General features: G+C 42.9%; 1 protein-coding gene across 1 annotated transcript in view; it reads left to right on the top strand.

Moving 5' to 3' along the window:
• Positions 1-26,899, top strand: part of UNC80 (unc-80 homolog, NALCN channel complex subunit) — a 129,844-nt gene that overhangs the window by 81,487 nt on the left and 21,458 nt on the right. Inside the window, exons 37-53 of the mRNA XM_056348450.1 lie at positions 869-969; positions 2,380-2,466; positions 3,243-3,426; positions 4,118-4,212; positions 5,102-5,191; positions 5,587-5,688; positions 8,064-8,244; positions 9,185-9,453; positions 12,130-12,264; positions 13,038-13,176; positions 14,884-14,980; positions 15,681-15,851; positions 16,059-16,151; positions 18,342-18,377; positions 18,718-18,936; positions 22,773-22,973; positions 25,352-25,475. Of these exons, the coding sequence (XP_056204425.1) occupies positions 869-969; positions 2,380-2,466; positions 3,243-3,426; positions 4,118-4,212; positions 5,102-5,191; positions 5,587-5,688; positions 8,064-8,244; positions 9,185-9,453; positions 12,130-12,264; positions 13,038-13,176; positions 14,884-14,980; positions 15,681-15,851; positions 16,059-16,151; positions 18,342-18,377; positions 18,718-18,936; positions 22,773-22,973; positions 25,352-25,475 (2,324 nt within the window). The remainder of the gene's footprint in view (positions 1-868; positions 970-2,379; positions 2,467-3,242; positions 3,427-4,117; positions 4,213-5,101; positions 5,192-5,586; positions 5,689-8,063; positions 8,245-9,184; positions 9,454-12,129; positions 12,265-13,037; positions 13,177-14,883; positions 14,981-15,680; positions 15,852-16,058; positions 16,152-18,341; positions 18,378-18,717; positions 18,937-22,772; positions 22,974-25,351; positions 25,476-26,899) is intronic.

Here is a 26,899-nt window from a genome sequence, read left to right as displayed (position 1 = left end):
CAAAGCCATGGTTGGCATAACCTGGTGTAGGTGGCAGTTCTGCTCTAAGCAGGGCTTGGACTAGAGACCTTCAGAGGTCTACTCCCATGAGCATTTATTTGATCCTATGACATGGAAAGCCACCTATATACAGCTTGAACTTTTTGGTTATGTTCTGTGATGTATTCGTAAAGTAATAATGCGGGGTTTTGTATTTTTTTCTCTAAAATGTTTGTAGATGGTGGAAGTGGATTGTTGCCCTTCCTTCCTTTCTCATCAGTCATCATGTCAGTTGATTGCACATTTAACTTTCTGTAACATTTTATATTCTGTTTTCAGTGGATGTAGTCAGCTACCTAAATAGTGTAGTTGTCATTTTGTGATCGGGAACTGAATACTGAAGACAAAATAATGAGTAATTCTCTGTTGTTACTAATCTTCACAGGATTGCAATTAATTTCACACTGGGGAGTTGATCATCAACATAATTCCCTGCTATCTTACACTGTTCACCAATACCAGACAAAATCAATGAATCACCATGATGTATGAACAAAAAAGTACATGTATTTATGTTTTTTAATTGCCAGATTTCTCCATCTGGAGTTGTGAATCCAAATAGTTATTTCTTTATTATTCCTCTGACTACAGTGGTAAAGTGCTTCCCATCATATCACCAGTAGTTAGGGAAGGTTCAAATATTAGACCTGTCATTATTGCTTGAGATGACTGCACTGGTGACCAGGAATCCTAGCACATCAGAGGCGCCTGTGTGTTTCTGTACAAAACATGGCAATTGCCGTAGAGAGTTCAAAACATTTGCGTCTAAGTGTACCAGTTCGAGGCTTTTCCAAGGGAGATGGTTCTGACCTTGTTTTCTCTTTTACAGTAAGTGCTGTTGCTCAGCAGGTCCTGTGGAACTGCTTAATTGAAGACCCCTCTACAGTTCTGCGCCATTTCCTTGAGAAGCTCACAATCAGCAACCGACAGGTAAACTCTTCCTCTCCCCAGTGGGTGTTATGTATTGCTTAGAGCAGGGAGCACAGCTGCAAGCAGAATCACTCTGTGGGCATCGCTGGAGGAAAACATTTGCTGTTATAATGTAGCTCAAAGTCTTTTAGGCCATATCATCACTTGGCCTCAATCTTTGCCCTCTACTGTGAATGGGACACAGCTGATTTACCGCCACTAAGGATCTGACTTGCTCTAATCCAAGCTTTGAACAGCTGTCTGGCAAAACACAACACTATCTAACGTAGGCAATGTTGCCTCCACCCATGCCACTGTTCAGCTTTCTTGGAAAGACGGGGGTGGCCTCTTCTTTCCCTGGCTTATTTAGAGCACTTTCTAGTGCCGTGGCTAAGCTTTACGGAAGAAAGGTAATGAGACTCTCCATACCACTTTCTCAACTGTGGACTTGGTGTACGATATCAGAAATATCACTGTCCTCAACTTCCAAGACACCACCTAAGAATTGACTAAAAAATGAATGTTAAGCTTAGAGAAAGGGCAGGAAAGGCTGCTTTTTGGTTCCTTGAGCAATCAGGTCTCAGTGGCCTTGCTGTTCCTGAGACATCTCAGCCACAGTTCCCAAAGCTTCTATTTCAGTTTAGAGGGTTGTTTCTGTTTGTTGAGTATCTTTGAGAAGGAAGCTATATGCTGTGTAGCCTCAGAGATATCATAGTCTGCTGTTCTACCATCTCTTCATAGACCTACTACAACCACAAGTAGAGAACATAGAGAAGATGTGTATTTCCTTGGAAGCTTTCAGCAGATAAGATCACTGGCATCAGTTGTCCTATCCATATTTCATGCCTGTAACACTAGCTCAAATCTGCTGTGCATTAAGAGGATGAGGGCCATAGAAGACATTTTAGATACAATCTGTCAGTCCTTAGCCATTAGTGAGATTCTTTCTCCTCTACAACCCCTTCCCACCACAAGAAATGTATTAGCCTACATTTATAGCAGGCAGCCTCTAAAGGAAGAAAAGTTAGATTCTGCCTGCACCTCCTTCCCAGCAGCCACAAGCTATTGAATTGAGCTGAACTAGATTTCACAGGTCATTTAGGTAGTCATTTGTTGTGATAAGCAACACGGGGGATTATCACAGAGAGAGAAGTGTAGAATCAGGATGCTACAGTGAGTACAAATTGCAGTAGGAGATATTGGCCTCTCTGAGATAAAAAAGAAATACACTGACTGGGCTGCTGTTCTCTGAGCCTTATCTGGGGAAATGTGGGAGCCATCACAAGCATATAATTCTACTTCATGCACTGAGAGACAGAGCTGAGCAAGGGAGTATGGAAAAATAGGAAGAAACAAAGCCAGAGAAGACAAAAGGGAGAAATACATTCTCTGTTTTGTGATAGGAAGAAAAAATAATTGCTCTTTTTCCAGGATGAGCTGATGTATATGTTAAGGAAGCTTCTGCTGAACATTGGAGACTTCCCTGCCCAGACATCTCATATCCTCTTTAACTACTTGGTGAGTAGCTTGTGGGTCCGCTGTGCAGCCCAGAATCTCACCTCTGCCTGCATGCATCCTTAAAGTTAATCTCCTATTTGCAAGGAAATAAATGCTCTCAACTTTTCCTATATAGCTCATATCTTCTTCTGGCTGCAGGTGCAAGTCACCAGGCTTACACACCAGCCTTTGAGTCCTTTTAGGGAGAGGAAAAGGAACCCTTAATTTTTTATTAAACCCCTAAGCAGTCTGTCATGTATTTCTGAATTGAACCACAGACAGTGAGTTGTGGACTAATAGAAGGATCCCAGTGCCAGAAACCTTGTATTATTTTCCTTAATTTTGATTCAGACATTGCTTTCCTCTTGGATAGTCCTGTTGGAGCAAATCTAGCAGCTTCCTTGAAGATTGTGGAAAATGCATTTGCTGCAGTTAGGAGATGAAACAGACAGGATGTATGCTACTCCAGGAGGCCTCTGTTGGTTGTCAGTTGTTTATGTGGCAGCAACACAGCAGAAGGCATAGGGAGTCTCTTGCTGTAGAGGGTCTCCCTTTTCCTCATCTACAAAAGCTTTTAAGGCTGGGCTACAACAGTACTTTTTGCCCCAAACCTCATCCTCTCTAGAAAAAGGAAGAATAGTACAGGCAGATTGTTCTGTAGTATGTATAAACTTTCAGCTTATCCCTCTGAGTGAAGAAAGGTAAAAGAACAATGTTCTTGTTCTGTGTTTATACAATGCTCTGCACAGTTAAAAGAGTGTGTATAACCTGATATTCCTCTCACTTACTACCTGCAGGTAGGACTGATCATGTATTTTGTACGCACTCCATGTGAGTGGGGCATGGATGCCATTTCTGCCACACTTACCTTCCTTTGGGAAGTGGTGGGTTATGTAGAAGGACTCTTCTTCAAGGATCTTAAACAGACTATGAAGAAGGAACAATGTGAAGTAAAGCTGCTGGTGACTGCCTCAATGCCAGGTATAAGAAATTATTATTTAAATCTCCTTCACTTCCAAGTTCACGACCAGTCTACCGAAAAGGAGATGCATCAGAACTAGATCAGAAAAAGACCTGCTACTAATGGCTGCATATTCTAAGTCAGTTTTCCTTGAGCTGAGGATGCAGTCAGTAAATTCCATCTCTAATTCCCTGAGATTCAGATAGCCACTTCAAGAGCTCTAAAAGAAGCAAACAGAAAGTGAGTTAGAACAGTCTTTTCAAGCCAGAGCTTTTTTGCCAGGTGGGCTGTGAAAGGTTGGCAGGGTGATCATTATAAGACTGTACGATTCAGACTCAGTTTGATTTGATGCATTGCAACCTCTCATTTAAGTCTTGAGAGAGCCCAGGAAGAGCACGCTGTTAGCCTAGGCCGTCATGAGTCAGGCAAGAGATATCTGGCTGAAAAACAGATTTGACCTTTTAGGTTTGTTCCTTCCTCAGAGTGACAGTTGCTGCTAAAACCAGCTCATCCTTCAGAAACAGATCAATTTCTTATTAACTATGGAAGTGTGAGGCTACGCTAACACCACATAATGGATTCCAGACAGGTCTGGCATTGTCTTTCTGCCCAGGAATGAATTTGAACCATCACTTCTCCTCCATGGACAGTCTTTTGAAATTGAACTAATTAAGGAGGCCATGGAGACTGCAACTGCTTTTCTTCCTTTAGGTACAAAAACCCTTGTCGTGCATGGACAGAATGAGTGTGACATCCCAACTCAGTTACCAGTCCATGAGGACACACAGTTTGAGGCTCTTCTGAAGGTAAGAATGAGTTTCTCAACCAGACAAACTGCTTAATAATACATTTACTGCCATACCTGTACGCCAGCAACACATTCTGCTTGATCACCCTGTTTCGTGTTGGGAAGTTTTGCTGACAGGCATTTCTGCCTCCCTGTGAGGACAGCTTGGTTGCAATAAACAGGACACTGTATTAAAGGATAACAGAAATGCCCTGACCTCACAGACAGCCAGAACCCTACAAATGCAACTATATTTGAAGACATTGCAGCTTATTGGATATTTGCTGTATATTATGCTTTGGATAAATAGATAAATCGTTTAAAAGTTTGGCTTTTTCAACACTAAAGGCAACAGAATGATCATGGAAATGAGAGTTCAGTAGCTATGATGATATCTTGGGATCTAGGAGATGTAAGGTCAGTTCCCCCTTCTGCCAAAAACTTCCTGGATGGCCTTAACTGAGCCACATAGGAAACAGATTTGTAAAAGCCTTCAGTTTGTCCAGCTGGTGGGAATCACACATCTCAGTACTTTGAAGGACTGGAACTTCAGTGCGTCTGTGCAACAATTATCACTAAAGCTTGCTAAATACATAGTATGGGAATGGAAGCTGCAATACCCATATGGCTCATATAGCCAGACAAATATGTGTGATTATGAAGACATCAAAATTCAGTAACATCAGTCTTCAGGACTGTGATATCAGCATGGCTTGATTATCACAAACATATTCATGTACTTAAAGAAAGAAAGTAAGAATCAATGCCAGAACTGTGTAACAGCCTGTCTGAGGCTTGCAGGTTTGTGCCTTTGTGCATTATTAGCTGGATATTCTTCTTTTAGATGTTGTGGTCTTTCTACAGGACAGCTAATAAGTAACAGGGTGTTTTCCTTCCTTCCTTTTCAGGAGTGCTTGGAGTTTTTTAACATACCTGAAACGCAGTCTTCGCATTACTTTTTAATGGATAAGCGATGGAATCTTATTCATTACAACAAGGTAAGACAAAGGTCAGGTTCAGATGACTTTGTTCTTTCCATTATGCCCCTTTTTAAATATCAGGGTTATCTAAAGGAGAACAAGCAGGCCATAACCACACAGAATTCTGTCCTGTGGGCACCACATCTTGGGTGTTTAGTTGTGTGTGGTGAAAGATTGGAGTCTGACAGAAGAGGGGAAGATTGGAGTCCCTTGCTCTTAGGTCATTAGTGTCTAGCTTTCTTAGAAAAGAGCAAATTTCTCTTCTGTTTATGCTTTTCCATGATGCCAAACACTGTCTGAAAGCCCCTATCCAGAAGCTTCAGAAAGGGCTAAAAGACCTTTTTTTTGATTCTGTTGAGTGATGCTGTTACACTTACATTTGTTTGAAATACACTTGTTTTCTTTCCTGGCAGACCTACGTCCGTGACATTTACCCTTTCCGGAGGTCAGTTTCTCCCCAGCTCAACCTAGTGCAAATGCATCCAGAAAAGGGTCAAGAGCTCATTCAGAAGCAGGTAACTTACTGCCACCAAACAACTCTGCCCAGAAAAAAACCCTGAACCTAAATGAACCTTTTTTTTCCCTTTAAAGGCCTTCACTCACACTGCATGCAGGTAAGAGAGCTTTGCTGGGGAAGTAGCAATTGGCATAAAATCGGCCCTGGTGCTGTTGGACAGGTGTATAGTATTTTAAGAAGAGTCAAAGAACACAATGTGAACTCTCTCCCATTCTCTCCAGCCAGCTTCTTTTAGGCAGATTGTTTTGCATTCTCATATACCTGGCCGGAAGAGCTTCAGTTGCCTCAGCTTCAAAAGTTGCTTATTTCTTTCTTTTAGATTACCTCTGGCTGTGGAGCAGGATTTCTCCGTTCTACCTTCCTCTCTGTCCTCTCACTGTAGAGAATGTTACCTGTCTCTCTTCTTTGTCCTGCTCTCAGTTGCTAGTCTTTTACCATAGCTACTCCTAGGGGCAAAGCAGTAGCAACTGTTTCATCGGGGGAATATCTGTCCTCAGAAGAGCAGTCTTCCCTATCTTCCAGCCTCATGACCTGATAATCCAGCCTCATGATCCGCTAACGTTCTGCAGATCCCAGGAGCTCTACCTTAGGAACTAAATCCTAACTAAAGTGGCAGGGCAATGCCTTTAATGTGCTGCAAACCCTTACAAGTATCATTTCTTTAGACAGTAAGACGATGGCATTGAGCTCACTCCACCTGTGGAAGCCGCATGTTCTGCTTTCCACAAAAGCAATGTTGTCTCAGTAACACAGAGTTGACTGTTTAGGGAACAGCTGCTTTAGCTGTACCTGCAAAGAATGGTAATAAGCAGGGAAAAAGAAAAAAGGAGGGGAGGATGGGAATGTAGTTAAACAGTGTAAGTTTGGTGTTAACAGTTGTATTATTCTAGTCAAAAAACAACTTCTGTGGTTGTCTGTAGCAATGTGAGTGCAAGGGCAGGAAAATATCATCAGGAATGGTTATAAAAAGTGGGTATAAAGCTGCTTAAGATGTACTAGCAGCTAAAATAATGGAGAATACAGTTAATGATGTCTCGTGTATAGTACAGAATAGGGTAATATTTAATGTGCTGTATCTATCAGTGGGAAGTCTATAAAAACTGGAAATTTCTTGGAATAATTTTGGTTGGTTCTCTGACAGAAATTATTCTGGCTCTAGTAGATGTGCCCCACATACTACGTAAATGAGTTTGATGTGCCCTACATGACCAAAAAAAGCTTAAAATGGCCCGTCCAGTTTTGTCAGGGCATTATTTTGCATTCCGCTTTTTTCTGTTTAGAGTACATAGAGGCCAAAATATTTCTAAGGTAAAACTTAAATCAAGTATCTACCAGCCTCTCTGTAGTCATGCAGTAAGTTGCTGGACAACATCCAGCTTCAGCAGAGAAAACAGCACGTAGAGCCTACCCACAGAGCTGCAATCCATGGAAAAGTACTTTCTTTACTGTTGATTGACTGAGCACCCAATTCTAAGCTGGGTGCTCTTCAGAGCAAGGTCATAGCAAGTGCAGGCCCTGGGAAGCTGAGCTTTGTCACATGGTAAGCCGCATGCTTAGAATTTTGGCTTTATCCCAGTAGCTAAGAGCTGTCGTGAAACGGCTTCCAAAGACAGTTGCTTCTACTACTGAGCATCACTCTGCCTTATGGTTACTTTTAGCATCAAAATAAAATAGCTAGCCTGACTAGCCTTATCAGTCAGAAGTTCAAAGGAGGCTGGTAGAATGGAACTTGGTTTCCCAGTCGGTGTAATCCAGTTGGTGTAATCCAGAAGCGATAATCTGAAGTGAGCAGGGCTTCACTCACATTCAGTAATGCAGAATCTGATCTGCTTTGTTTTATTGGCTACTTCTCTTTTGCAACTATACATACACTTCCTATGGCCGGACAGAAGCCAATCTCAACCCAGAAGGTAGATAATATTCCAGCCTCATGTTGACTATAGTCTAAGACCTTGCAGAGAGCAACTACAACTGTATGGCTTTCAGTTTGGAGTTGGCTTGCCTCTGAACCACCTTGGGGTTCACACTGGCAAAGCTTACGTTAATCTACAAAGGACCACATGTCACAGTTGCAAAGTGTTTGACAACCACTCCAAGTCCTCCACAACACTGAAATAGAAAGTGTTGCTAAAAGCTCTTTTGCAAACAGTATCCATCTTTGTGGACCTGGGCTGAAGAACAGTGGTCACACAAATCCTAACAAAAGGGTGCAGCGTTAGCCCTGTGAATTCTAACAGGATCTTCTGGGCCACGAGCGCAGCATCCCTGCCATGGAAGAGAAAGCCATAGAAGCTAACCTAGAAAAGTGCATATACATTGTAAAGAACACTTTGATCAGGCTGATTCTGATCCTTGTCTCTTTTTCTCTTTCAGGTGTTCACCCGCAAGCTAGAAGAGGTGGGGCGGGTGTTATTCCTCATATCACTGACACAGAAAATCCCTACTGCCCACAAGCAGTCCCATGTATCTATGCTCCAGGAGGACCTCCTCCGCTTGCCTTCATTTCCCCGAAGTGCCATTGATGCCGAGTTCTCACTCTTCAGTGATCCCCAAGGTATGGCCCTTTGATAGCTTTCTCTGGTGGTTGTACAGGGTCCAGAAGGTTTTTGTGAGGCACTTAATTTGCCTTAGAAACACACAGGATTGTAGCATTACTGAAAGCTAATAAATCTCTTCCCAGGGAAAGCAATACATAGCTGTTGGTTTGTAAGCACAACAGCAGAAAGGGCTTTGCCCTTAGAGGTCTCCAGACAAAGCTACTTTCTTTGGATCCAAATGAGAATAAGTTATAATTATATATTAAAATCATGCATGAGGCTACAGCTAAAATACTGTGTCCAGTGGCATAACTGCACCTAGAAAGGATTCGTCAGAGCCCTTCACCACCCACCCTGAGGAAGGAAAGGACTTCCAATGAGGACTGGCAAATTCTGAAGCAGGGATATAGAAACAGCCCACTTCTTAGAAGCTTTGCTCTGAATGTCAAGTAGGGTTTCCAGCCTGACTTGTGGATTAAACAGGCCACTGTTGCAGGGTGGTAAGCACTGGCAAGTTTTGTAACAGGCCCTAAAGGCACTTGCTTTCAGAAGCATTATTGTAACTCTGCATCAATGTCCTGTAATGTCTGGGACACCTGAAGAATAAAAATTCAGCATAAATCCACACAGCCATTCAAGTTGTATGAGGCAGATGATACAGGTACAAGCTCAGATCTGCTTTCACTTTTTAAGAGGAGAATTTCCAACCAGTGGGGAGCAGACTTAATGAGCTGTGTGATATTTGTCATTCATCTTTAAGTGTGTTGCTTTAAGTGAAGGTTTACTTGAGCCCTATGGGCACTTTCAAAGTACAGGATGGGTGAAATAATTTTAAAAAGGCAGAACAATGGTCGGTGTTGTGGGATGATTCTTTGGAAGGGCCTTTGACTTCTGGGAATGTTGTGAGGCTGGCTGTGGTGGACAGAGTTGATTGCTGTTGCCTCTTCTCCCCCACAGCTGGGAAAGAGCTCTTTGGTCTGGATACTCTTCAGAAAAGCTTGTGGATTAAGCTGCTGGAGGAGATGTTCCTTGGCATGCCCAGCGAGTTCCCCTGGGGGGACGAGATCATGCTGTTCTTGAACGTCTTCAACGGTGCCCTGATCTTGCACCCTGAGGACAGTGCCTTGTTGAGGCAGTACGCTGCCACAGTCATCAACACAGCCGTGCACTTTAACCACCTCTTCTCCCTCAGCGGGTACCAGTGGGTCCTCCCCAGCATGTTGCAGGTGAGCCATTTCCATGAACAATACAAAGGAAGACTTCCGAGTGAGCACTTTGTCATAGAACTGACTGTTAAACTGCTGAGTCCTGGTGAGATCACAGATTTTGGGGGCCCCAAGAACACAACAGATCAAGGTGGGATGGCCCAGATCAGAACTCCTGAGACTACATTCCCTTTTCTTCTTGAGTACCTTTTGTCGTCTTCTTTATGTTAAGTAAATGAATGTCTGCTTCCCTTACTATGTACTTCCACATAGAAATGTGAAATTTCTGGAAAAACTTTGGACCTTGGGTCTCCCTCAGTGTTCTTTCCTCCAGGGATGGCTGAAATTTGGGGAATAGTTGAAATATCTGGATTTGCTACTTGCTGATGGAAACTAAATTATATTCACTTTTTGATGTATGATAATTGTATTCTCTGCAATTTAAACAGCAACAGAAAAGAAGACTAAATGTTTGTGAAAAACTGTATGTGGTCTTTGCATGTGAGTGATGACAAATATTGGAAGTGTTAGAGGTGGAGTTTCTCTTTCCTTTGGGGTGTACAAACATGCCTTTTTCCTGTTGACATTTGACAAAAATCAGATACTGAAAATAAATAAAAAGTAGATACAGTTCTTTTACAGACAGAAAGATTATTTCTGCAGGGCTTGAAGACAGTATCCAAATAAGGATTTAGTATTATAATGCAAATACAGAAAAAACCTATTGTTTCTGTAAAAGAAGCAATGACTATGGCATCCTTATGCATGCTCATTTTAATATAGTTAACAGAGCACAATAACTAGGACCAGTGATGAATTTAGCTATCTAAACAAACTCTTTAGTAACTGGAAATTCTAATGTCATGCCTTGCATGGTTGGATAAGTACATATTAGATCCAGGTTTGCAATGCACAGATTTATTCATTAGAAACAAGACATTTTGAAATAAAATAACTCAATAGCTTAATTTGAAGTATTTGGCAGTATCCATTCAAAATTGTGGAGGACTCTCCCTTCATTTCCACTTGTCATATTGAGAGAAATTAGTTTTGTAATTCTTTCCTATCCTCCCTTGCCCCATACCAATTATTTTAAACTACTTAATGAAATTAATGAAATACCACTCTTAGGAGGCAAAACAGTAATTCCAAAAGAAAACCCAAGTGTTTCTGAGTTTATTTGGTTTTGCAGATCCTCACTTCTCCATTCCAGGCACTCGAGATCAGCTGATCGGTTTGTCATTACAAAGAAATTCTTCTACCGCTTCTGGGCTTGAACCAACCATTAATAGCTTAATTCCTGATGCGTACATGCACGTTTCCCCACAGGCCTCTTTTTGTTATGCTTTTCTTGGTGAAATGCACGTACAGTTAATTATTTCCCATTTGTCAAGTAAATGAGATATTGTAAGTGTAACGGGCCATGGTGATTAACTGTCCTTATAAGCTCACTAGAGGCTTCTGACTGTCTATAAGACATACCAATCTCTTCAGCCTACTAGGCTACTAAGCAGTGAATACATCTCTGCAGAGGTGTCGCACACTAACAATTTTTTAGGACCCTTCAAGAGCCCTGTGCTGTAATGCAAATTTTGCACTACCATAAAATCTCAACATTACCTGTTGCCAGCAAATAGCAAGAAAATCCTGCATACCCCCACCCCAAACCTCCCCCAGACTCATACCAGGAGAGAAGTTCAGACAGGCTGTTGAACTGGACAGAAGGAGGACACACAGTGATGTTGTTCCTAGCAATTTATATTGTTTACATACCTGAGAAACAAATCCCACGTCTTTGGCAACACATTGGCTGCATGGTTCAGTGGCCAGCCCTGAAGGAAATGCCACTCTAAAAAACTTAAAATATGTAAAAAGTGGGCAGAATTGACAGTGTGTTGGAGGACAGGCTAGGAGTTCAAATTGTCTTGACAAACTGAGGGTGCAGTCTGAAAATAAAAGAAAAACCCAGATTATGTTGAACAGGTTGGACATACGTTAAGTCCTTACTTGTGAATAACCAGCGGCATAAATAGGAAGGGAAAGCAGCTGATTCAGTAACACTTCTGCAGGGCAGAATACTGGAGTTGTTACAGATCTGAAAATAAACATGAATCAACAGTGTCCTGTGGAAGGAAAAAAAAAATCTCTCTCAAATGCCATTCTTGGGATGACTATACAGATTGATATCTTGTGAAAGAAATGTGGAGTAATTCTGCTGCTCCAATCGGCAGCACTCCTGGCTTGAAATGTCCAGCCATGGGCACTGCACAAAAAACATCAGTTAACTGGAAAGACTGCAGACTGGAACAGGGATGTACATCTAGAAAACATGTCATGTGAGAAAGGACTGAAAGAGCTGGGACTTGCCTAACTGAAAAAGGTGAAGACTGAGGAAGAAAGCACTACTTTCAAACAAGTGCTTCTAGGAAGGAGAGGGAAGGAATCTATCTCTGATACATAGGACAAAAAATAATGGACTAAAGCTGTGACAAGGTTCAAGCGTGACAAGCAAAACTTTTTTTTAAGGATAGTTTGTCCCTGAAATGCATTGCCGGGGGGGTGGTCAAGCCTCCACCTTTAAAAACGTTAGGCAAACATATGGGGAATGACAAGGCCATAGTTGATTCGATCTGGCGTCAGGAGATAGAGAGCCCTTCCACTGGAGTAGTATTTCCATGTCCTTTTTTATTTGCTCAGGTATACGCCGACTATGAGAGCAACCCACAGTTACGCCAAGCGATTGAGTTTGCATGCCGCCAGTTCTACGTTCTGCATCGCAAGCCCTTTATTCTGCAGCTGTTTGCAAGTGTGGCCCCTCTCCTGGAGTTCCCTGTGAGTAAAAGCTGTTCCCCAGTCTCAGTGTGGGGAAGCCTGTGTATGCAGCCAGACCCTCATCAGAGATAACAAAGAGAAAACAGCTGGAGCAGCAGCACGGTTCTTACTGAACACGTCCTTACTTGCACATGGTGCTGCACAGAGCCATGTCTTGAACTTATTTCTGCGTGCTTTTGTTCATCAATTGATTGAGCAGGATGCTGAGGTAATAATGGGTCACTGGTATCCAGGCTAGTAAACGTGGTTTCACTTTAAAGTCCTGTGTATAAATAGGTTATAAAAGGACAATAATTATTTGCAACTCTTTAAATGCAAATCCTTTCTTAGAATCCAGCAATGGGAACTAAAATTTTAATGCCAAGTTTCAGTACATGTGAACTATAAGACTGGATTAGCTATGCTTTGGAATATTCACTAATTACTTCTTAACATTTTAGTGAGTTAGAACAAGTTAATGAAACTTGAATTTTAAATGGGACTGCCAAATATGACTGCATATACACTGTAAACACACACAGCTTTCTCCTTCCCACGACAGCAAAGATCTGCTTTTTCTGGAAAGTAAAGCTGTGTGCAGTTTTTAGATCATGCTTCCACCGTTGCACCAATCCATTGAGTCAGGCAAGGCTTATCGTTTGACAGCAGTAAGCTCTCGAACTCCATGTAGGCCCTTTGCCAAAAAAAAAGGTTGCCCACACCTCCAGGTAAAGATGCCTGGGATGCACAAAAGCCCTCAGAAAACCAACCACGGATGTCTGTTGTTGAAACAGGATGCTACAAACAATGGGACCAGCAAAGGAGTGTCAGCTCAGTGCCTGTTTGACCTGCTGCAGTCTTTAGAGGGAGATACTCCAGACATTTTGGACATCTTAGAGCTGGTGAAAGCAGAAAAGCCTCTCAAGTCACTAGGTAACAGCAAAGCACCCTTTATTCAGTGATTCTGGTTTGTTGTTTATTGATTCAACATGCATTTGATGCAGCATGATTTGTTCAGGGCCCTTTTCTTCTCCCAGAATGCTGTCCTAACAGTTTCTTATGCCTCATGAGGCTTTTCTCATGAGGCTTTATCACCACTATCCTTTTGATATTTTCTGCAGGAGGGGAATTATTAATTTATTTTATTCTAAAGCTACTTTTTCTGCATTGAGACTGCTAGTGTGAGACTAGCCCCTGGCATTTTGAATTTTATCATGTGTGGGTGAAGAATAAAGATGCCTAATAAACTGTATCATGCTGACAAGATCAGTGTCATCCTCTCCACTGCTCCATGTGGGCAGGAAACAAAAGCATCCTCTCCCGTGGGCAGACTATGACTAGTAAATGATGGATGCCATTCAGACATTCAGCAGTGCTGAGCTGTAGGGGGTGTGTTGATTTATCACAAAGCAGAATATATACGGCTGTATGATGTATCCAGGGTACTATAACTCTTGATAGTTATATGTGCAATGTGGCATTTAAGAATTTGGCTGCTTTGTGATTTGCAGGGAAGTAATTTTTGCTGATTTTTATAAGGATCTTTAACTTATTTTCCTAATTTGCATTTCCCTTAAATAATACTTCTTTTGATGAACCGTGAAGCCTGTCTAGCCTTAGAGCTAAAGCTTTCTTATATACTGGGATTTTACAATGCTGCACAATTCTATCACAAGTTATAATAAAAATGGTACAAAATATCACAAGTTATAATAAAAATGATACAAAATAAGATATTTCTTCCTCTTTGTGGACTGTAGTAAACGTTACATAAAATATTTAGGTTTTCTGTGGAGGGTTATTTGAAGGCATCTCTGAAAATTCCGAAGTGTGTGTTGATGAGACTGTGGATGAGTATGTTGTGTACCTGGTATTTTTTATATGAAGATCAGAATTGTCTAAAGCATCTGACTTCCACGTTCCATTGTTCATAGTCATTTACATGCTTTGGGACCTTAACTTTGACTTGGGCTTCTATATATCAAAGTCACTTCTAAAAATGGGACTATAGTTGTATTACAAATATTGTTCTTTGGATACTTTAGTTTCTTGGTGCCTGGCACTAATTATCCCCAAAGTAATATTTGTAGCATGGGACTTAAATGCTTTTGAAATTTTTTTCTCAAATCACTAGCAAACCAGACCCACTCTTGCGCTGGTGCCCATGTGGCTGCCAGCATAGAAGGGGCTTGATTTTTCAGAAGTAGGACTATCTTCTGCCATCTGTGGTGTATCAGCATCATTTTTAGTGTGGTGGAAACATCTAGGAAAAAGTGGAGGGAGCATAAAAAATGTCATTAAGTTGACATGTGTTCTTGTCATGTATGAGCTTAAGATTTTGCTTGTGATGAGTGATGTTTGAAATGGGACTCCAGTGGCAGCTGCAGGCCTTATGCTCAGCATAGTTGACCTACTGAGAACTGTTTCTCACCTACTGGGTTCTTGGATGGCGGGGTGCAAGTGGGAGTGTAACATATGTTTCCTTTATATAGACAGATTTTTGTCAAAAATCAAGAGCTTATTGGGGATTGTTAACGTGAGAAGCAAGCAATTGAAGAGGGAGAAAAAGAAAGAGTGTGCTAGCTCCTTTCATATTCACTGTTTGTGTGATAGTATTCTCATACTGCTTTACTCCCTTAGATTTCTGCTATGGGAACGAAGACTTGACCTTTTCAATCAGTGAAGCCATCAAGCTGTGTGTGACGGTGGTGGCCTATGCTCCTGAATCATTCAGAAGGTGCTGATCTGTTTTCTTGGTTTGTGCAGACTCAGAAAAAGCATAAAAGCTGTGTATAGCATGCGAAAGCAAGGCTGACAAACGGAGGCAGAGGACATAGCAATGCATTCCAAGCACAGGGCTTCTCTGTGAGGCCAAACCTCTGCCTGTTGATACCTTTCCTAGGGCACTTGGCTCCAAATTCTGCCAGCCACTGGCTGCAGCACTAAGCTGGATGGCAACCTGAGCAGCAACACATAAGCCGTACTTCCAATGTGGAGATCACGCTGTGTCCTGCAGGTTTCTGTTTTCAGAGAAGCAATGGAGAGGGGGCTGGAGAGGGACAAAGGGGTAGCTGGAAAGAACAGGAAGATGCAGAAAGAGGGGAGGTGGACTGCTAAAGCAAAAAGATTAGTTTCCAAGAGGGAACCAGAGAGGAAAGGAGTCTTTGGAAGGGAAAATGAATGAATGCAAATGGATGACATGTTCAGAAGATATACCCAGAAGTTTAGGTTATTGTTTCATATATCAGCTGATTTCCTCCCTGAAGTCCCTGACTCAAGAGTTTCTTTGTCCCAGGACTGCTTATCTAGTAAGAAGCAGTGAAATCACAAGGCTAGTGAGAGATCCAAGGGTCTTCAGATAGAAGCTTAAGCCTCTGCCTGATGGGAGTTTCAGGACCGACAAAATTAAACAGACCAAGTACTGGTTATTTTTCCAGCCTCCAGATGCTGATGGTCTTGGAAGCGCTGGTTCCCTGTTACTTGCAGAAACTGAAGAGACAAACCTCTCAAGTGGAGACTGTGACAGCAGCCCGTGAGGAGATTGCTGCTATGGCTGCCCTTGCCACCTCTTTGCAGGCCCTCTTGTACAGTGTAGAAGTTCTCACCAGGTAACCCACATGGTTCAAAGGTCTGAGTCTGCGTTTGGTTATGAGTGTGGGGAGAGGCAGTGCACTGGAGGTCACGATACGCAGCTTAGCTTGAATAATGGTTGAGTTTTAGACATGGTAAAATTAGCGCCAAATTTCACCAGATCACAAGCAGAATTTCAGTGCAACTGTTAGTCTTTAGTGTGCTATTCACCTTCCCTTTGCCAGGCCTATGACAGCCCCACAGATGAGTCGATGTGACCAAGGCCATAAAGGGACCACAACAGCAAACCACACCATGTCAGCAGGTGTGAACACCAGGTAAGTCAGTGAGCTTTTCTGTCTTTCTCATTTTTCTGAACAGGTTTTTGTTTGTTTGTTTGTTTTTTTCTTGATTGGTTGGGGGGGGGGGGGGGATGTTAGGTAAGGTAACATCTTCATCTTATTGCTCAGAGTGCTTGGAGCACTTCCTCAGCTGTCCAAGGAACTGCTCTAGGTACTGTGAGAGAAAATAGTTGGATAAAAAGAGCATACAGCCCAGGACCAAAATCCCCAAGACTAGAATTTCTAGTTTAAAACCATGGGACTACATAGAAGACCAGGATATCAAAATGGAGGACATGCCATCTTGTTTCCCTTTTCACACTCTAGAAGCATACTGACAAAACAGCTGCGTCCCTCAGTTCTCTGCGTTGCCTTCTTCTGAGCCCACCGTCAAAGCAACCACTGGGCGGAGCCCACTTGGATAGCAGAAGGGTCAGATTCCCTCTGGCTTTTTTCTGAAAGACTGAACAGCAGTACAAGCTCAAACTGAATGCCATTTGGGATTCACAGAGACTAGCACCTCCTCCAGTTTTTCTTCTGTTTCCTGATCACTTTTACTTTTCCTACAGTCCCTTTCCGTCATCTTTGCCTCCACGTTGGTCTGGATTTTTTTGCAGTTACAGACAGCAAAGGAATGGGTGGCAGAGGATTTGAGAGAAAGGGAAGAATGACTGGGAATACTTTTGTTCTTAGAAAAAAAACCACAAAAAGCTCACATAAAAACCTCACATGGAAGGAGGAAGTAAGGAAAGAGATGGCACCAGCAGAATGTAATACTGCTCCCTGGCCATACTGGCCATCCCAGTTAGGCTGCTGTGAATTAGGCGAGGCCACTGGACAATTTACTCAGTCATAGGGCAAGGGTTTAAGAAATCTTGCTACAAAATCCACCCACAAGCACTTGGGATTATGAAGGTGTTCTTTGCAGTACTGATTACTGTTCTGGGCAGCCCTGCCTTCTCCTGGCCAGGCTATGCCTTACTGTGCTTAAAGTTGAATGTTTGTGCGGACTTAGGAAGGGAATTTTCCCCTAGCAAAAGCTGGAGTAGCTGTTCTTCCAGAGCAGAGTATTTACTCTGGATTTCTCATTTGAGTCTGTGCACACCCAATAGTCTAGTACAATACTGTGCACCATATAAGACGGAAAATCAGGAACGCTCTCCTGGCAAAGCATGCTTTCCAAGTTACTCCCTGTCTTTTTTTTTTTATATTGAAGAGAGATAGAAATCAGTCTCTGCATGGATCATCAAAGAGCTATTATGACAATTTATAGATGTGTAGTGTAGAAATCTTGGTTGCTAACTCTTGGAATCAGTCTGTTATTCTTTAAGACCAATTCAGGCATCGATGAAACATAGCTCTGAATTTCTATCCCGGATCTGAGAAGCAGATAAACCCCTTCATGCTCAAGTCTGAAGTGGATATATGCCATTTACTTCCATTGCAAGATTGCCCGGTCTAAGGTAAATAAGGTGTAATGGAAAGTAGTGCTCTATTATTTGTCTGCTGATTTTGGAGAGCAGTTAATATGTATCTGCTGACAGGCAATGTAGAAACTCCTGATGCTGTGTGACTCAGACATCTTGGTTTACATTTCCAGATCTTTCTGGTTATCAGTCGTTCAGTCTCTGATCCAAAATATTTTTGCACTGCTCCAGGTTTCCTGCCCTTGTTTCTTCTGTTGTGTTACCATTGCAACAGACATCTGCTAGCAACAGCAGGAATCTTGTGATGGTAGAATGGTCGCTGTTCCAGCCTAGGACGTGTTAGCCAAGCGGTGCAGGGTTTGTTAATGCTTTCTCAACAAGAAGTGGCAAGAGAAAATGACAATAAAACAAAAAAAAACACTCACTAGGTGAGCTCTGGCTTCTTGGAACAGACTGAGCACTGGGGTGAAAATCACTAAGAGAAATTGCTCGAAAGAGAGCTATGGTTTTTAAGCCTGAATTTTTCCTTTTGTGACAAGGGCAGTAACTATAGGCATCTCTAGTTTTCTGCCAGTTGGGAGGTAAAGGCTATTCAGTGTGGTTGCTCACTGCATGCAGCCATTGTTCCAGTGACACCAGATACCATCCTGCCCATGGTGAGTATCTATCTGGGCTAGAACAGGGTTGCCTTCTTTCAGAAAGGCACGGTTTAGGCACTACTAAGTTGCTGTTTACAATTGCACTGTTTCTGTTTTTCCAGGTACCCAGAACAGGGAGCCAAACTACACTTTATCAGGTACGTAAATTCTTCACCCAGTCTTCCTTGACATGTGATGGACTGTTCCCCAGCAGTTTCCAGGTTCACTGAGTCCCACCCACTGTTTCTGTGACAGGCAGCCTTTTCTCAGGGGAGGGTAGCAAAGGATAGTTCATATCGAAATTATCTGTATTTTTAGCATGAGTTTGCAGACTATAATTTGCCCTTTTTTTTTTTTTATTGCAGGTGCATCTCTCTTTCTTTTCATTTGCAGTAGAAAACGTGTTGCAAAACCAAGTTGGAGAGGTTGTTATAATCTGCCTCTGCTGTTCCACTGCCTATAACACTTCCTACTTTTTCCTCATTTTATATCCTCCAGGGAGAACCTTCACTTACTGGAAGAGGGCCAGGGTCTTCCCCGAGAGGAGCTAGATGAACGAATTGCCAGGGAGGAGTTCAGGAGACCGCGGGAGTCGTTGCTGAATATCTGCACAGAGTTTTACAAGCACTGTGGTCCAAGGCTGAAGATTTTGCAGAACCTGGCTGGTGAGCCCCGAGTCACTTCTCTGGAGCTGCTGGATGTGAAGTCCCACATGAGGTATTCCACAGGCATTCTGCTTTTACTTGTTCATTTCAGGGGGATTCCTTTCTTTTAGCTCTTCATTTTTCGTAATAGCAGATGGAATCACTTTTTGGTACTGCAGTTGCGTGTTGCTGTCTGAAACATGCAGAGCTTGTTTTGGATGTTGGATGTTCCTTGGATCATACCTTATGCTACTTGTGTAAAAGAAAGGTTTCATATGTTCTCCTCTGGTCTCATTTAGACCCCCACCTCCAGTGGCTGAAATAGCTCCCTGGCAGCCCATCTGATACATCAGAATAAATTGCAGCAAGGAGCAGAGCTGATAAGGCTGCCTCTGCGAGGCAAGGGGTGGGGAAGCTGCCTGGCTGGCTGACTACGACCTTTATCCTCCCCTGTGACACTGTGCATCAGAACCAGCTGCTAACGAGCAAGAAAGGCAGAGCAACCACTGTACTGCATAAATGCCTGAAATATGGGGGAGGCTGGGGCAAAAGGCATTTAGGACCACCACCTCAGTGTGTGATACAGCAGCTGCATATCTTTTAATAAGGTGCAGCACTGAGTCCAGCTTGCTGATTAGATGCTCACTGCAAACCATTCCATGTGATGCTGGCCTAGAAGTTGGGGGTATGGCTTTCTAAGCACTTTGGACATGATTCTCCCCTCTGTGTTCGCTCATGTGTTTGTTCATGGTAAACACAAAATAGCATTAAGTTGCTACTGAGACGTTTGCCCAGGTGTAAATGACAGCAAAAACTGGGACAAGAGGGAATGGACCTGATTCCGTTTTCAGTTTTTCATTCATTTTCAGGGAAACCCCTTTCTGATGTAGTATTCCCTCAGGAAGCATAATCTCATTAGATTTGTTTCATGGTAAGGTGTGTCACCATGAAAACAGCACAGATATTCTCCAAGTGAGCCACAGTTAGCAGTGTTCTGACTGGCACCTGTCAGAAAGAAAACTGGGATTAATATGAAGCAGTTCTAGTGCATCCCTTGGCAGGGGTCACAGGGAGACAGGTATCCGAATTCTGAAATCTGAATGGCAGAGAAATACTTCAAGATCATTCTTTGAATACAGAATAGCTTAATACCAAAAGGCACTTTTTTATGGCCTAAGCCAAACGGTGCCCAGTAGAGTATTAAAGTAAATAGGAAAGATAGCAAAGTTATCTTAAGCTGTTTGGGATGGGCCTCAAAAGTGAATCACAACCACCTTAAAAGGAATTTATGTTGCTCCCTGAACCCCAAGAGGCCTGTGAATTATTCCTCTCTTTGAGTGCTATACTTTTTTCCTCAGGAATACCCTGTAAAGTAAGATGAAGGGTGACAGATACTAGCAATGCACTGAACTAGCTCTCTTCCTGCCCTTGGATCAAGGAAAACCCTCTAAAAGCCCTTCTACCTTTTGCATGCATGCTTTGAAAAAAATGGCAAAGCTCCTTAGCTGGCAGATTCTGTCACCATCAGAGATCGTTGGAATCGGGCTGTCTCTATAGAACACAAAACCGTGTTTGTTGTTAATTTAGGTCATCTTTAACAAATGCCACAAATTCCTTCGGGAGTTGGGAGGTGGGTTTGTGTGTTTCCATATGAATTGAATGTTGCTGTTCCCCCCCCTCAAGCCCTGCACTGGCAAATATAAGAACTGTAATCTTATATTAGAAACAAAGGTGAGATTCTCAGGACAGATTATGCCCTCGGTTAGACATGGGTTGGTTTTCTTTATGATTTTAATGGGAGTGAGGAACATGTATCTGATCAATGAACTTTACTTAATACAGTAAAGAAAGGGGCTGGCTTCTTTTTTATTATCCTAGTCTTACATTTGTATGTAACATAAGAATGCTCTAGTGTACTACCCAGAAGTATCTGCAGTTTAACAGTAATGTGGGAACTGAATTTGTACAAGTTTTTATATTCCTGAGTACTTGAGTTTAATTGTTCTTGACCTATTTTATATCCCTCTCTTAAAAGATGAGCTTAACAAAATTAAATCTGTATGTACAGAAGGTGTTATTGGTATATTTTCTGGAAGGATACTTTCTTGTGAGAAGATTTCCATAAAGCAGAGTCGCAGTACACAGTATTAGCTGGCAAATACTGCATTCTTTTCAAGAGAGGTGGTCTTCCATGGTCAAAGGTTACAGCAGTAAAACTAAGGGATTGATGGATTGATTTGCAGAGGACTATAAGTTGTGCTCTAATTCTCTTACATCTCCTGGAAAGTGTTAGAAATAACTGGTTTATTGGGGTTGGAACCTGAATTGCTTTATCATAGTTAGCCCTAAATAAAAGCCAGCATCATCTTGATTCTTACATAAATTCATTTCATAAGTATCAGTGGAATGACTGACACTATTTAACCACTGTAGGCAAAAACCTTACCTCTAAGCAGAGAGCAGATTTACCAGAATGTGATGTGACAGCTATGGTCTTGGGAGGCTGGCAGATGCCATTTCAGAGACTTCAGAAAACAAGATCATATGCTCATCACTTCAGACAGGATTAATCTCACATAATTGTAGCCATTTAAAAGTTAAATGTTTAGTCTGTAAAAGTCATAAAGATCTTTTTTGATCCAGTGAAAAGAGATGAATATCCAATGAGCTGTTTATCCCAGTATTTCAGGAACAGTAAAATTTTCTAGGTTGCTTGTTTCTGCATGAACAGAGCTGGAAGATTAATTGAGATTGACATCTCAAGTCGGATGAGATGGCTCTTATACTTTATAATGCATAAGAAAGTTTCCATACATCATTATGTGCCACTGATACTGTATTGCCACTGTTACTTTATTTCCAGAAAGAAGCATAATTATATGATAATTTAAGTTTCACAGTGTTTAAGAAAACAGAACTACTCCATAATAGAACAAAGTTGTTGTATAAAGTAATAATAAAGAAATACTGGATAAAGAAACACTTTTACAGCACTTTTGGTCAATCTAAGGAACTCCTTTCCCTTGACATTGCTAAGCAGATTTTAAAGAGAAGTATGTTCCATTAGTTGAAAGCATTTCAGAAGAAGCCCCCACAATATGAGCAGGTTTGTACTGTACTTGTCCACTACAAAGTCTGTTCGTGTTTCAGGGAGTATATAGATTTCTGTCCCTTTTATTAGTAGGTGTATTTTTATTGCTTCTCTTTGTCTACTGCAAATATTCAAGTATTTCAGTAGATCTTTGTCCAACCGCAAGTGTAAGTTAAATGTTGCCATGGTATTTCACAGTCAATACAGAAAATGCCATCGGCAAGGCCATCTGGGAGGGTTAGAAGAAGAAACAGCAACACAATCTGTAGAAGTGTTAGGAGAAACAAATCAAAGCTGCAGGGAGTAATCACACAGAGTACATGTTGTGTAAACCTATGGGACAGCACATTATTTTTAAATTTAACGCCAAGAAATTGCACAGTGAGACCTCTTAGAAGTGGTGACACTGAAAAACAACTACAAACCCGAACCAAATCACTCATTAATTGACATACAGGTGATGTCAGGTCTGTGTTTCAGAGGCAATTGCAATGTTATAATCTTATGAACAGCTCAGGCACTTCGTTTTTAGCTGCACAAATTCGTGGTTCCTGATGTTTCTTTGGTGCATTTAATACCAATGTGAAAATATTCTTTAGGCCATTCACATGTACATAAATATAAACAGTGATTTCAGCAAAACAATCTTCACAGACCAGGAACTATGATATTGGATCTAAGAGTTTAAATAGCAGCAGATCTGACTTTTACAGTTTTTCTTTTTACTAGGCTACTGAAGATTTATCTGTTAGTTCATAAGCACGTGTGGAGAAATGCCGGTTGTGTTTGATTTTCCTCTTAATAAACCCTGTTTTTAGACTGGCGGAAATTGCACATTCCCTGCTGAAACTGGCACCTTATGACACACAGACGATGGAAAGCCGAGGTCTCCGGCGCTACATCATGGAGATGCTGCCCATCACTGACTGGACAGCTGAGGCGGTGAGACCTGCCCTTATCCTCATCTTAAAGAGATTGGATCGTATGTTCAATAAAATACACAAGATGCCTACTTTGAGGTGAGCAGGTATAATGGAAACCCTCTGGGGTCCGTTTCTGATGTTGCAAGCCTTGAAGTGTGGGTATGTCATCTAACTAAAACTGCCATGTTAGAGTGAACCTTTATAACGTATCAGAAAGTGAACAGATGTTTCTATCTCTGTAAGTGTGCATTTATGTTGACATTTTTGTTGTGTCTTCTGGTAGCCAGAGAAGAAATGTGTGGTTATTAAGAACTACAGAGGGAACTTGCAGAAATATCTTTTTTTTTTTTTTTCTTTCTACAAAATAAGTCTTCAGATTTATACTATATCACTACCCCCTTTATTTTAGCTGTGAGTTGAGGAGATGAATTTTATTTTTTAATGGAAAGTTAAACTGTAGTAATTTCCAGCATGCCTCCTCATGAAAATACTGTTATGTTCTCTGTAAAGATAAAAACAGTCTGGAGCTATGCAGTAGCTTCTGAATGCTCCTTAGCGGAGGGAACAGAATGGCATCGATTGCATCCAGTCAGTGTCTGGCAAAAGCCTGGTGCATCACTTAGTAGCATTATGGTACAGGCTTTGGTGACTTCAATACGGAGCACTCCTGCCTCAGAGGCAGTGATACAAATCCAGTCTGGGTAGAATAAAATCTCTCAGCCCTGTGACCTGAGTAAGAAGAGTCACTGGTCTCAGTCACCCTCATGGGCATATGTCCTCAACTGCTTCAATTAGTCACTTTGTTGGCAGTCTCAGATGAGAAGCCAAATGACAGAGGACATCAGAATTTAGGACTTGGACACAAAATTTTAGGTCCCAGTGGGAATCATATGTACCCAACTAAGGTGGAGCAAATAACAGGGAGGTGATCTCTTCTTTCTGGCATCACTGTCTATTGCTTTCCTTTGGCTAACGGTCTGCTTTAAAAAACTCCTACCCTTGTAGGGAATTCAGAGGCAGAGATTTTGATGCTTCTCCTTCCTGTTGGTTTGATTCTTTTGGACATGTCTTGCCTGCTTCTCAGTCCTTCTTTTCCTGCTCATACATTCCTCTGCCTCAAAGGCAGCTTAGGGGTCTTTCTGTTCCTCAAGATCTTTCCTTTTTGTGTAAGCTGAATGAATGCTCATAAATGAGAATTCCCTTCATATTCTCTCTGTCTGTGCGTGTACCTACACCTGCTGAAATTGCTCTTCTGTACCCAAAGGGAGAGACAGCAGAGCCACTGAACCAAATGCAGCAACTACATTTAAGTGTCATTGGGCTATGAAGTCTCTTAGGGATGGGACTGGGCGCCAGACCCCAGGAGCCATCCGTTGGGGTACTCGCACCAGAATCTTATACACTGTATCCTGTGGGCACCCCCTTCCAAAACCAGTGTCTGATGGGAGGTGGTATATGTGTAACAACAAGAACAAACTACTGTTCAGGAGACTTAGGAACAGTGGATGCTGAAAGACGAGATGTATGCTCGTCTGCATAAGAAGTAGTAGATACTTGATCCCCCACGTGACTCTAAGAAGTCCTCGGAGGAGCTTGACTTATTGTTTAGCACTGAGCTAACAAGTTGTGCAAGCCTTGTCTTCCTGTCCCAGCGAGTGCACAGTCAGATGCTGGCTTGAGAGCTGTGCTTACTCGGAGGAGTCAGGCCCTGAGCTGAAGGGTGCAATCCGCTTTCATGTTACCTACGCTGTGCCTGCTTATGATTAGGAAGGACACCATCAGCATCTGTCACAAGCCTTGACAGCTGTTTTGGTGAAAAAAAACAAAGTGTCAGGGAAGAAAGAATCCTGGAATGAAGGACTTTGGTGCTGGTTGGGAACAAATCAGCCCCCCCACACACACAGGGTGAGGAAGGTAAAGATTGTACTGCTGGGCCAGTCTATGTTTAGGGCAGACTGTGTCTGGGAGTTGCTCTGGCAGAGCAGGCCGGACTGCAGAGCGGCTTACCGAGGGCACTCACGGCTGATGGGGTTTGTTCCCTTCGGTGAGAACGCCCACAAGCCACAAGGGATGGAGGAGTCCCTTCTCAGCTGGGAGCGTGGCACAGCAGACCTTTTCCCCACACAGGCACCCCCGAGGCAGCTGGCTGGTGGCTCCATTGCACTCACCACCGGCCAGAGGGAAGCACCAGGGAGTGAAACACAGCCCGTCCGCCACTGCTGTTGTGAGGGGGTTTGTGTCGCTAGCGCGGACCCCTCTGCTACGTTTCTTGTCTCTCTCAAACGCCCAGTGTGCTCTGTGGCTCTGCGTGGATAAAACCTTTTCTCTGTTGCGCACTTTGTGCTCATCTTGGACGTCATCGCTGTCTGAAACGTTTCCTCTGTGGGCATCACTGTGTGTCGGTCGCCGTGTTTGCAAGCGTCTGGTGGGGGGCAGGAGGCCCGCGGCTAACGGCACCTACTGTTGTATTGCAGGCGCCAGGTTGAGTGGGAGCCTGCCAGCAATTTGATTGAAGGGGTTTGTTTGACACTTCAGAGGCAGCCTATCATATCCTTCCTGCCTCACCTTAGGTCTCTGATCAATGTGTGTGTCAATCTGGTGAGTAGCCGAGCGGCAACCCCGTGAACCTTTGCTAAACCTCCCCCTGGCTGTTGACTTCTCTGGACAGAAGATAGTTCATTCCCATTCCTGTCATTTTACCTGTCCCCCTTACCACTCGCAAGGGGACTTCGCAAGTGACACTAGAGAGAGCAAGGTTCATTTTTGAAGTGGTGCATGGGGAGATACAGTGACCGGTAGCAGTGGTCAAGTGATTTATTTCCGTTGCTTCCCACGCACCACTTTGAAGATCCACCTGTGCCAGATTGAGCTGAGAGTTGAGGGCTGCAAGTTGGAGAGTGGGGTGGTGGAGACTGCACACACCTGGTAGAGATGGGGAGAGGGTGGCACTGGGGATACCTACCGTCTCCAGTGGGGAAGGACCCCGATGGCCCTGACAGAGGCCATCAGGTGTTGGCTAGTCAGAAGGGTTTACATGGGTGGATTCACGCCACTGTTTGCAATGTCCCTGGCTTGATCTAGTACAGGTTTGCACTGTACAATGTTCAGATCCCACTCTCAGTACATTTTATGCTCCTAAGCGTGTTACAACAGAGGCACGATACAGACGGGGTCTGGTCATGCAGTGACAGGCTGTAGTGTTTCTGCAGCTGTTACACTGGGGGCAAACCCTCGGTTTGACATCAGTGTAACTCCAGGCATTTGGACAAACATGCATGCTTTCATTCCATGTTGAAAAAATACAAATAAATGGGGAAAGGCTGCACTAGCTTTTCTGTTGTTGGGTTTTATAACGCTTTCTCCTTAGAACACAAACGTCATAACTTTTTCTAGCAGTTACAAGACACCTATCAGGGTTCACCAGTGCTCTGAGGGGCTTTAAAAACAATGATAATCAGCTACAATGCAGTATCAGTTCTTGCCAGGTTCCTGTCCTTCGAGTCCATTCGGCACTCGTCGCTGCAAGGGCAGGGAGGCTCCAAGCTGTCAGAGCCCATAAGACTCCTTCCTTGTTCAAACTGAGGCAGCTGCTTGGAGGTACTGCAAATGGGGGCCCTCAGACTACTTGGGGTTGCTACATGGGGAGGTTGCTACAGAGTTAGCTCAAATACAAGTTTAGAATGGCCTTGCAGTTTGGCAGGCAGGCATGGTAGAGTGAATCACGCCAGCAAGCTCTCCGGAGGGCCTGCATTAACAATTAGCCAGCACTCCTAAAATAGCAGAAAGCTCCGCAGTGCTGAAGTGCAGTCATCATGCTTCTGTTCAGCTGGCTGGGAACATCAGGGAGAGCTACCAGGAAAAGATGTACTCTTACTGCTAGGAGTAAATTACCTTTAGCTGTCAGAACTATGATGGCCTCTGTGAGCTGTGGGAGCACCCCTAACTGCATGCTGTATCATGTGTAGACCAGTTGCATCATGAAACTCAAAAAGACACCAGCCAGGAAAGTGGGGAAATGTCTA

This window comes from Falco biarmicus, chromosome 8 (assembly GCF_023638135.1).
Source record: "Falco biarmicus isolate bFalBia1 chromosome 8, bFalBia1.pri, whole genome shotgun sequence".
Taxonomy (NCBI): Eukaryota; Metazoa; Chordata; class Aves; order Falconiformes; family Falconidae; genus Falco; species Falco biarmicus.
The sequence above is the reverse complement of the archived record's forward strand: the minus strand, read 5'-3'. Positions and strand labels throughout refer to the sequence as shown.